The 12,824-nt window shown below is 34.3% G+C and overlaps 1 protein-coding gene across 1 annotated transcript; it reads right to left on the reverse strand.

The window, feature by feature from the left end:
* Nucleotides 1-740: 740 nt before the first annotated feature.
* On the reverse strand, nucleotides 741-11,547 carry LOC108209641 (uncharacterized). Its single transcript, XM_017380655.2, has 12 exons — nucleotides 11,392-11,547; nucleotides 10,673-10,795; nucleotides 10,198-10,560; nucleotides 9,836-9,955; nucleotides 8,153-8,515; nucleotides 7,192-7,314; nucleotides 5,852-6,214; nucleotides 5,492-5,611; nucleotides 3,770-4,132; nucleotides 3,064-3,186; nucleotides 1,897-2,117; nucleotides 741-1,014 (listed from the first exon to the last, which is right to left on the reverse strand). Exons 1-11 carry the CDS (start codon nucleotides 11,512-11,514, stop codon nucleotides 1,899-1,901), a joined length of 2,403 nt encoding a protein of 800 aa, XP_017236144.1. The 5' UTR covers nucleotides 11,515-11,547; the 3' UTR covers nucleotides 741-1,014; nucleotides 1,897-1,898.
* Between the last annotated feature and the right edge of the window lie 1,277 nt (nucleotides 11,548-12,824).

The following is a 12,824-nucleotide window of genomic DNA, read 5'->3' on the forward strand; positions in this document are numbered from 1 at the left end:
TCGCATAACTTTTCCTCGTGTAAACATCCTATTCCAAATCGCATAACTTTTGACCATATAAACCGCCCATACTTATCTCTTGGAACCATATCAGTAGAGAAAAAAGGAACATTTGGGTTAAAATTATTTGGACGAATTGTGCTCGCTCGACTGAACATGAGAAATCTGAAATATCAAGTGAAAAAAAAAAGGTTGTTACAATAATATCACGAGAAAGATAATAAATGACATATCAATAATATTTCTATCACATCAACCAAATAAGAAATATTTTCTAATAAATAAGTATTCTATCAAAAATATTTAAGAACAAGTTAGGAACCCTTTTAAATAAAAATTAAATATATGTGCCCTTTGATGTGTTTATATATTTTTAACTAAATGTGTTTGCTCTTTTATATATGTACAAAAATATGTTTCAAATTTCTATATTTTTTGGTGTCCTATTCGTTAACATAAACAGATTGGTCTTCGCCGGCTCGGTGCATTAAGGCACACCTTAATATCTGCTTTCTGCCGCTCTGAAATCATGTTAAAACTCCAATCCATAGCCATCCTGGGAGTAAATTCTATCCTTCCACACATGCGAAAACTGAATCCCATAAATTACAGAAGCAATAGAAGCTGCCAACATGCAGAGCGAGGGACTGTCGTATTTAACTTATCAGATAACCACTCAGGGTCTGTTCCAATATTAAGCTGCAAAACTGCAGTAAAATTAAACCTAAACTCCAATGATATGTCCTAATAATTATAATAATTAGAAAAATAAGAGTATGAAAAACCACCAAAAGAAAGAGTGGAAGAGAAGAAACTACAAGATTTTACTATTACACAAAAGTGGCAAGAACAAGGTCATAAGTTCATGACCAGACCACCATATAAGCTTACTTTCAAATAATAAACCATGAGTGAGACAATTTCAGATACAAAATACAGACAATCATGAAATCACTTCCAAGAGGCCAGAACCGTGTGAGGTACTCAAATCTTCAGGACAGCTCCGGTCATATCCTGCAGAAACCACCATCCATATATCAATGTCTGTGTTATTAGTGGAGAACATGCTGATATCAACGAAGATATAATAATGAAGACACAATTACAGCACACACAAAGAAACTTGTGCTTGAGAGAGATTACACCTAACTGAATTCCTAGCGGCTAAAAGGAAACAATACTATACCAGTTTGTGCACATGATATTAATGCCAAGTTATGACCATATCAAGAGGAAATATTTTTGAGAACTATGCTGGAGCTAAATCTGAGCACACCTTTAGAATCATTAACACATTGGGGTTTCTAGAAAGATGGCATGATCTCTCAACTCCTTATAAACGATCTTTCACGCCTTACCTTGATTTCTAGTCCATGCCAAGAAAGGCCAACAAACAAAGGGAAGCTGGCTACATCAAAATACAAACACCGACCAGTTTTACTATCCTCTCAACTTTATCCTTTTAAGATATCTTTGGAACCTCATTTCACGCTTAACTTTCTCTAAACAAAACTCCAACAGATAAAATATTTCATATGTGAGCACCAACATCTTCGGTGCGCTTCTAAGTCATCATTAATTAAGATAGATGGTACAGAGATAGTTCATGGACTTGATTCATTAAAAAGAATCAAATTTTTATTTAGATGACAAATAGTTACCATGAATATATTTTCAATATCTCTCATAGATTTTTAACTTTTAAATATAATATAGTGATAGGTGTCTTTTATTAAGACCAGTGTCATCCATAATAAGCAATCACCACTTTCAGCCTTCTGTGTACAGAAAATTAAACAAGTAATTATGACCTAATACTGATTGTAGAACTGGATTCTCAAAAAAAAAACATGTGTAACAAGCTATTTAAGAACCATTAATGTGTGTAAGACTTACGGTTAGTACGGCACGATCTTCCATTGTTGATTATCACCTTCAGTCCACTCCCATATGCCAATGAAAGTACCGTCATGAATGCTTCCATCATGAAATGCATCTACATTCAGGTCAGTGTCATCAACCATCCTCATGGCTCTGTAACCATCACCCAAGTCCTCGGCAAGAGCCCAAAGGATGGACTCATCAAGTACATCTGGAACATAAGGAATAAGCTCCACCTGTAGAAGTAGAATTTTACTGCATATTAGCAAACTGTAGAGCATCCAGAAAACTGAAAAACAAATAAAAATTCCATTGAAACAAGGATAGTATATGTTTAACTATACATTCTGGATATATTTTCTTTGACAGCTTTAGTATTAAAAAATTTGACTGAAGCACTGAAGCTCTGTAAGAACCAGAAAGTCAGTCAGATGATTGATGACAAAGTGAGAAATTTGAAGGACAGAGAACTGGAGAGAGTAACAGCAAACTAACGGCTACTGATACCAATTTTAGCATCAGACTCAGTCAATGAAGTAGGACTCGAGGAAGAAGAGTAATATAGCTAGCTTGATAAAGGAAAACGAGTGACGAAAAAAATCATCTAGGCCTCGTTACTTGACTCACAAATTACATGACTCGCACAGTATCATTACCAAGACAAGGGAATGACTTTTAATTTTCCTACTAACGAAGTGGGACATTAAATAATTTTTTGTACTCTATCTATCTCCTTTTACATATCACTTTTGGAAGCAAAAAAATAATGATCCCTATATATTTGTCACTCCCTCCTTTTAATACAAAATTAAAAAACAATTCCTAGCAACACCTCATACTACTATTTCTAATATTTGATTAATTCATATATACAAATAATTCAACTAATTTTATTGCATCCATTAGAGTTAAACAAGTAAACAAATCATCCATATAATATTTATTAAGATGCATAATTTTTTCAGAAGTGGATGTGTAATAGGTGATGAAGGGAGTATCGTGACAGACATCAAGAAATCAATTGGAAATTTAATAGCCAACTGTCATTCAAAATTCGAAAATTGAAACTTATCTCCAGCATTGGAGATGAAAAACTATCACCGGGTCAAATACACATATTCCTTGTTAAAAAATAAGATTAAACATTAGAAGTTTAGGACATGAAAAGATAGATAAAAATACCAGATGACCGGCTCCAACAGAATGCTTCATAGCCTGACCAGTAGCTTTATTAACCAGAGCAAAGCTAGGGAAGCCGTATTCATCTGTATGCCAGTTGCTATATCTTTCGTTTTTCACCCAGTGCTGCGACAAAAAAAAAACCAAAAAAGTGTCACAGTTTCATAGTTTCAGACACCAGAAAGTATTGTAACAAAAAAAAGTTAATGATCAGTCAATTTAACTAGACTTTCACTGCAGATTAATATATACTTTCCCCGCTCTTATTTTAAAATCTTTATAAAAGAAGATTCAGTCAATCTGATTAAAGTTTAATTGCAGTTTTACATTTTAATAATTATTATTTATATCAGAGGCGGATCTTAGAAGGGGTAAGAGGGGGCAACTGACCCCCCTTAATTTTTTTGTTTGTTAATATTATACATATTTTTAGGTTGTAAAATTGAAATTGACCCCCCTTAATTTTTTTGTGACCCCTTTTAATTTTTTTTACAAAAAAATTGACCCCCCTTAACTTCATAGTCAGATCCGCCACTGATTTATATGTTTTAAAACTTTAAATAATATAGTATGATATATAATTTTATCTGTATATTATCTTCTTACTTGATATTTATAAAGTAACAAAATTTCAAGGTCAAAATTTAGTCAGTCTGGCGTACTTTTTGTGCAAAAAGACATTTAATAATAAAATTGGATGAAGTAATACCTGGGTTGGGTCCGATGTGTCAGCCCGAGCAATAATGACCTTACCATCACGGATTGCAAGGGAACAATGAGTCTCAGCCTTTGTGTAAACTCTAACAGATGGCATCTGGTTTAAAAAATCCAAAACCTGGTGTGTAGGAACATCAGGATGTGGTACCACCTTCCAGAGTTGATTTTCGCCGTGCATCCACTCCCACAAACCAATGATAGTGCCATCATGAATGCTTCCATCATGAAATGCATCCACATTCAGGCAGGTGTTATTCACCATCCTCATTGCTCTGTAATCGTCACCCAAGTCCTCGGCAAGAGTCCAAAGGACGGTCTCATCATGTGCGTCTGGCACATAAGGGATAAGCTCCACCTATAGAAGATTTTTTTTTTTACGAATATTAGCATACTATAGAGCACCCAGACTTACAAAAAGCACACAAAAGTTTCAGCAAAAACAAGATATAAATTGTTTAATTATAGATCTAGAATGAGATTAGACTGGTGAACACTGAACTTTATAGCAGAAAATTCTAAATGTACTTCACTGATATATTGTTGTGGTTTTGTAATGTATCTATACAGCTGTAAAAAACAATTACAAATGTACGTTCAACAATGTTAGTGCAGGCTTCCAGAATTCAAGGATTGATTAATTCTATGAAACATGATCGCAGGAGAATTAGTATCAGATGCAGGGGAACTTGTACCGTATCAGATGGCACTAAGAACAATATCCCCACCTAGATAAATGAAGAAGACAGATCCACTTTGCAGAATGAAAAAACTTCATAATATGCAATAAGTTGTGCTGTTTTGTTTCAACATGTAAAAGAATTTCAGAGATAGAATTTGTTTAACCTGATTCGTTTCCAGCTCTTATAGGAATTGTTTAACCTGATTAGTTTTCAGCTCTTTTACATACTCTGTAACTTAAGTAATGAACCTCTATAATAACCAGTCACTCAGTTGATGAGATTTTTGCTAAAAGGCGAAGTCAGAGCATTGAAAAACAGAGTGAGAGAGAGAGGAACATCGTTCATCTCAAAGTTACATGGAGCTCGGACAAGAATAAGAGGTCATAGGAATAGCTTGATAAACAATCAGAAGAATAACACTGTGTTCCCGAGTAAAAGTTTGGAGAGAAAGGGAACGATTCAGACTTATTTATTATCTCTAAAGTGTTCCCAAGATCTTGTAATAAAACATAGAAAGGAAAAGGGGGAAATTTAGTCAATTTCTACCCAAACTTTTCTACTGATTGAGAGAGAAAGATAACCTACAATGATGAATGCATTCATTATATCTGCATTTGCTTTTCTTTATTTGAAACTTGAAACATGATAAAGAAAAATCTTATATCCGTTTTTGTTTTCATTTCTATCAACCTCTATTCCTTTTGTTTCTCTCCTTCATCAAAACACAACGTATGAGAAATTTTATAAAGCACAAGAAGTTTGTTCTATCATTCTCTTTGGCCTCAAGACTAGAAAATTATATGACTACTTATAAAATATAAACCCAGACTACTATCAGGATTTTACATTAATTTTTTATTTCATCTCAGTAGCAGTCATCAAGAATATATTTAAGAAGATAATTTTACCTTATAGAAATCCAAACTTTAAAACTTATATCTAGTATTGGACATGATATTCCATCACTCCAGGACATAAATATTCCTCTGGAAATAAAATAAATATATAGAATAAGAACAAGTAAATAAACATACAGGATGAGAGGCTCCTGCGGGCTTCATAGCTTGACCAGTAGCTTTATTAACCAGAGCAAAGCTATGGAAGCCATATTCATCTTTAACTTCTGTGCTATATTTCTCAACTTTCAGCCAGTGCTGCAATCACAGAAAACCACAAAGGTCTTATGATATCAAATAGTTTGAGACCCCATAAGTTACTAATAACTGGTTAATTATCAGAGTCATCATCATATGTTCAACCAAATACTAACACAAATGATGTTTTGAACTGATGAAGTATATCAATATCCACTTTTCATGTTTTACTTAACGGCAGTTATGGTATATACATGATATTTCAAATTATTATAGTGTGACTTTCTTAAAAGGAAATACCTGAGTTGGGTCGGAAATGTTAGCCCGAGCAAGAATGACCTTACTATCACGGATAGCAAGGGAACAATTAGTCTCAGCCTTTGTGTAAACTCGAACAGATGGCATCCAGCTCAAACGATCCCAGGCCAGGGGCTTAGGCACATCCTGAGCCGGTACCATCTTCCATTGTTGATTATCACCACCAGCCCACTCACCTATGCCAATGAAAGTCCCGTCATGAATGCTTCCATCATGAAATGCATCTACATTCAGGCGAATGTCATTAACCATCCTCATGGCTCTGTAACCATCCCCCAAGTCCTCGGCGAGAGCCCACAGGATGGACTCATCAAGTACATCTGGAACATAAGGGCTAAGCTCCACCTGTAGAAGTAGAATTTTACTGCATATTAGCAACTGTAGAGCATCCAGAAAACTGAAAAGCAAATAACAATTCCATTGAAACATGATAGTATATGTTTAACTATACATTCTGGATATATTTTCTTTGATCAGAACCGATTTTAGCTTTAGTACTAAAAAATGTGACTGAAGCTCTGTACGAACCAGAAAGTCAGTCAGATGATAGATGACAAAGTGAGAAATTTGAAGGACAGAGAATTAGAGAGAGTAACAGCAATCAACTAACCGCTACTGATACCAATTTTAGCATCAGACTCTGTCAATGAACTACGACCTAGGACTCGAGGAAGAGGAGTAATATAGCTAGCTTGATAAAGGAAAACGAGTGAAAGAAAAAATCAAGGCAGAAGGTCGTCCATTATTCATTTAGGCCAAGTTACTTGACTCACAAAGTACATGACTCGTATCATTACTAAGACAAACGAATGACTTCTCATTCCCTACTAACGAATTGTGACATTGAATAATGTTTTGTACTCTCTCTATCCCCTTTTACATATCACTTTTGGAAGAAAAAGAAAATAGTCCCTATATATTTGTCACTCCTTCCTTTCAATACAAAATTAAAAAACAATTCCGAGCAATACCCTCCTACTACTATTTCTAATATTTGATTAATTCATATATACAAATAATTCATCTTATTTGATTGCATCTATTAGGGATAAACAAGTAAACAAATCATCCAACTAATATTTTCTAAGATGAATAATTTTTTCAGAAGTGGACGTGTAAAAGGTGATGAAGGGAGTATTGTAATAGACATCAAGAAATCAATTGGAAATTTAATAGCCAACTGTTATTCAAAATTCGAGCATTGAAACTCTTTTCCAGCATTGGAGATGAAAAACTATCGCTGGGTTACATACACATGTTCCTTGTTTGAAAATAAGATTAATCATTAAAAGTTTTGGACATGAAAAGATAGATAAAAATACCAGATGACCGTCTCCGTCAGGATGCTTCATAGCTTGACCAGTAGCTTTATTAACCAGAGCAAAGCTAGGGAAGCCATATTCATCTGTAACCACTGTGCTATATTTCTCATCTTTCACCCAGTGCTGTAATCACAAAAACCCACAAAAGTGTCACAGTGTCATAGTTTCAGACACCAGAAAGTATTATAATCTATGTTACCCGGACTCTCCATTTTTGTGCCTATACCCGTGTCCACCGGACATGACATGGGTGTGGGCATGGGATCTGTGTCGGATCCTTCTTATTACAACCGGACACCTCACCTTGTAACATCCCAGGTCAAAATGAAAACTTAGGTCTTGTTTCAACTTGTTTAAAGAGATCAAGATCCATGAATGACTTGTTTCTATGTTGTTCTATTGATTTTATGCTTCAATTTTCAGCGTATGTGATTTATGTGCAGTAGACACTATTTTTATGAATGTACAATAGACTAGTCTATATAAAGTTTTACTTGCATGGAGCTTAAGTGCCAAGTCCCCGTACCCGAGTCTAATTCCGGATCCATGTCCACGAATCCTAATTATCCTAAAACTACGAATCTGACTCTTGGATCTGTACCCGTGTCCGATACCCATACCCGTGTCCGGGTAACTTAGATTATAATGAAAGAAAGTTAATTATGTCAATTTGACTAAGCTTTATCTGCAAATTAATATATACTTTCCCCGCTCTTATTTTAAAATCTTTATAAATGAAGATTCAGTCAATCTGATTAAAGTTCAATTGCAATTTTACATTTTAATCATTCTTATTTACATATTTTAAAACTTGTAAATGATAAAGTATAAGATATAATTTTATCTGGATATTATCTTACTTGATATTTATAAAGTAACAAAATTTCAAGGTCAAATTTACTCAATCTGCCGCACTTTTTGTGTAAAAAGACATTTAACAATATATAAAATGAAGTAATACCTGGGACGGGTCCGATGTGTCAGCCCAAGCAACAATGACGTTACCATCACGGATAGCAAGGGAACAATGAGTCTCAGCCTTTGTATAAACTCTAATAGATGGCATCTGGTTCAAACGATCCAAAACCTGGTGCGTAGGCACATCAGGATGTGGTACCACCTTCCATAGTTGATTTTCACCGTGCAACCACTCCCACAAGCCAATGCTAGTACCATCATGAATGCTTCCGTCATGTAATGCATCCACATTCAGGAGGGTGTTATTCACCATTCTCATTGCTCTGTAACCGTCACCCAAGTCCTCAGCGAGAGTCCAAAGGACGGTCTCATCATGTGCTTCTGGAACATAAGTAATAAGCTCCACCTGTACAAGATATTTTTTTTTATGCATATTTGCAAACTATAGAGCACCCATACTTAGGAAAAGCAAATGAAAGTTTCAGCGAAAACAAGATAAAATTTGTTTAATTATAAGTCTAGAATGAGACTAGACTGGTGAACACTGAACTTTATAGCAGAAAATTCTAAATGTACTTCACTGATATATTGTTGTGGTTTTGTGATGTATCTAGGCAGCAGTAAAAAATAATTACAAGTGTACATCCAACAATTTTAGTGCAGGCTTTCAGAATTCAAGGATTAATTAGTTCTATGAAACATGAGCGCACTAAGAACAATATCCACACCTAAATAAATGAAGAACACAGACATCTGCTTTGCAGAACGGAAAAACTTTGTAATATGCAATAAGTTGTGCTGATTCATTTCAACTCGTAAAAGAAAGAGTATCCAGTGAAAGGTTTTGTTTAACCTGATTGGTTTCCAGCTTTTGTAGGTATTGTTTAACCTGATTAGTTTTCAGCTCTTTTATATAGTCTGTAACTTAAGTAATGAACCTCTATAATAACCAGTCACTCAGTTGATGAGATTTTTGCTAAAAGGCGAAGTCAGAACATTGAAAAACAGAGTGAGAGAGAGGAACAGCGTTCATCTCAAAGTTACATGGAGCTCGGACGAGAATAAGAGGTCATAGGAATAGCTTGATAAACAATCAGAAGAATAAGACTGTGTTCCCAAGTATAATTTTGGAGAGAAAGGGAACGATTTAGACTTATTTATTTTCTCTAATTAATGTGTTCCTAAGATCTTGCAATAAAACATAGAAAGAAAAAGGGCGTAAATTAGTCAATTTCTACCCAAACTTTTCTACTGGTTGAGAGAGAAAGAAAACCTACAATTGAATGCATTCATTATATCTGCATTTGCGTTTCTCTGTTTGAAACTTGAAACATGATAAAGAAAATCTTATATCCGTTTTTGTTTTTCTTTTCTATCAATCTCTATTCCTTTTGTTTCTCTCCTTCATCAAAACACAACGTACGAGAAATTTTATAAAGCACAAGAAGTTTGTTTCATCATTCTGTTTGGCCTCAAGACTCGAAAGTAATATGACCACTTATAAAATATAAACCCAGACTACTATCAGGATTTTACATTAATTTTTTATTTCATCTCAGTAGCAGTCATCAAGAATATATTTAAGAAGCTAATTTTACCTTATAAAATCCAAACTATAAAACTTATTTCTAGTATTAGACATGATTTTCCATCACTCCAGGACATAAATATTCCTCGTCTGGAAATAAAATAAATATATAGAATAAGTTCAAGTAAATAAACATACAGGATGAGAGGCTCCTGCAGGCTTCATAGCTTGACCAGTAGCTTTATTAACCAGAGCGAAGCTAGGGAAGCCATATTCATCTTTAACTTCTGTGCTGTATTTCTCAACTTTCAGCCAGTGCTGCAATCACAGAAAACCACAAAGGGCTTGTAATATCAAATCGTTTGAGACCCCATAAGTTATCATAATAATAACTGGTTAATTATCAGAGTCATCATATGTTGAACCAGATAATAAAACAAATGATGCTTTGAACTGATGAAGTATATCAATGTTCACTTTTCGTGTTTTACTTAACGGCAGTTATGGTATATACATGATATGCCAAATTATTATAGTGTGACTTTCTCAAAAGGAAATACCTGAGTTGGGTCGGAAAGGTTAGCCCGAGCAAGAATGACCTCACCCTCACGGATAGCAAGGGAACAATTAGTCTCAGCCTTTGTGTACACTCGAACAGATGGCATCCGGCTCAAATAATCCCAGGCCTGGGGCTTCGGCTCATCCTGCTGCGGTACCATCTTCCATAGTTGATTTTCACCTTCACCACACTCCCAAAGGCCGATGATAGTACCATCATGAATGCTTCCATCATGAAATGCATCCACATTGAGCCGGATGTTATTTACCATCCTCATTGCTCTATAACCATCACCCCTGTCCCGGCTGAAGGTCCAAAGGACAGACTCGTCAAGTTCGTCTGGAACATAAGGAATAAGCAGCACCTGTAGAAGACATTATTTCATATTTGTAATGCACACTTGCAAATCGCAATTGTACACAATTCACAACAGAATATCAGAAAAAAGAAAATGAACTGTACATAACTAAACATACAGGATTAGCCGCTCCAACGGAATGCTTCATAACCTGACCCGTAGCTTTATTAATCAAAGCAAAGCTAGGGAATCCCTCTTCATCTTCAAAATCTGAGGCAGATCTCTCATCTTTTACCCAGTGCTACACACACAAGCACCACATTAACATCAACTATATTAGTGTTACTTTTTTACATTTTTATGTACGAATCAGAAAGTCTAATAATCAAGACCTTTATGGCATGTTTGGGAACCAAGATTTTATTTGAAATTCTGAATTTGATCAAATAACCTGTTTGGGAAGTTAGATTTGGATTTCATTTGAAATCCACACATTCAAATATCAGTATAAATCTGAGAATTTGAAATGACAACTCAAATGCTGTCAATTGAAATCCATTATTTGAAATGAAATCCATGTTTCCAAACGGCCCCTTACGTGAATGCAAGAGTTACATCCCCCGTTGATACAACAATTTTATTTTTGCATCCATCAATTACAAAAAAAGCGAAGTATGTTTCAAATAATCAACATAATTTGTGCACACATTAAACATTAAACATACTGGTCGGCAGCATATGTATGCTGGAGAGGACTTATAGAAAACACAGTTTTTATAGTCGTCAGATAATCTATGCCAGGATTATATCAAAATTCTGCCACGTACAACATTTTTTTCCGCTAAACGACTAAAATGGATATTTACCAGAATTGTAGTGATTATCAAATAACAATACCTGAAACGGGTCAGAATGATCAACGAGCGCAAGAACGACCTGACCATCACGGATAGCAAGGGAGCAGTTAGTCTCAGCCTTGGTGTAAACTCTGAAACTTGGCTTCCCGCTCAAAGTATTCATTTAATAAGAAAGTGAGATTAAAGATATGAAGTCGTTTAGTAAGTGTTGGTATCTATTTATAGCGGGCGTCTCAACTCTCAACAACTCTCAAGCCACGTAAGTTCTAACAACCATTAGGTACATGACGATGCGAGCAATAGTGCTGTACCGAACATCCTGCTGTCTCTTAAAAAGCCTGAATTGTATAAATTGGAGGACAGGACGCGGCAAGCATTAAAGTGTGCTAATTAGTGAAAAAAAGTAGACCGAGTGAAATAGAAAGAGTACAATTTTTTAAAAAAATGTGTCCGCTAATATATTATTCTCATTTCATATCATTGTTTTGTTTCCAACTAATATCTTATATATTTTTCTACAAACAAAATCATCTTATGTATTTTTCTTAAAATAAAAATATACGTCCACTTCTTTAATTATATTTTTGAAATATCCTTCTTAGATTTTTTTTATTTCAAAACTTTTGAAAAATAATTAATTTTAATTAAATAAAATTTAAATTAAATATTAAATAAAATTTAAATTAAATATTAATGAGTTTTACCGGACTTTATTTGGGAATTTACCAAAAAAAAAACCACTATTTCTAAATATTACTCCCTCCTTCCCATAGTAATAGTCCACTTTGTCAAGAAAAAATTTCCCATATTATTTGTCCATCTTCTTTGTCTAATACTCCCTCCGTCCCCTTTTATCTGTCCACTTTGGAAAAAAAAACACATACCAAGAAATAATTGATTGTATAAACTTTTTCATTAAATACCTCTAATTAATATCTTGAAAATGGTGGAATACTCCTACTTTATGTCTTGAAAACATGAATTCAACCAAATTTTAAATAAGTCAAGTCTTGAAAATTGAAATTATGGAGATATATTTCAAAAACTATCATTAAATTAGTTTTGAAAGTATAAATGGACAGATAAATAGGGACAAATTTTTACTTCCAAAGTGGACAGATAAATAGGGACGGAGGGAGTACAAATTATAACAAGTTTCAATGTTAACATTACTAGTTCACACAATTTTCATTATTTACAATGCAAACTATGTTGACTTTTAATCAAAATGAATGAAAACTTAGTAGTATATTTGTATAACCAATGCATGGCAATGATAACAACATATCACATTTAATACTTCTTAATTTGTGTGATTTGTGCAAAGTGGACAATTAAAATGGGAAGGAGGGAGTATTATGTTACTATATATTGGAAATATTTGGAAAAATACTATGATGCAACTTCAGTAATCGACCCCGCAAGTACTGCATGTATGGTTACATCTGGTTGCAAGTAGTCAAGTATAGTTAC

Source organism: Daucus carota, chromosome 1 (assembly GCF_001625215.2).
Source record: "Daucus carota subsp. sativus chromosome 1, DH1 v3.0, whole genome shotgun sequence".
NCBI classification, from domain to species: domain Eukaryota; kingdom Viridiplantae; phylum Streptophyta; class Magnoliopsida; order Apiales; family Apiaceae; genus Daucus; species Daucus carota.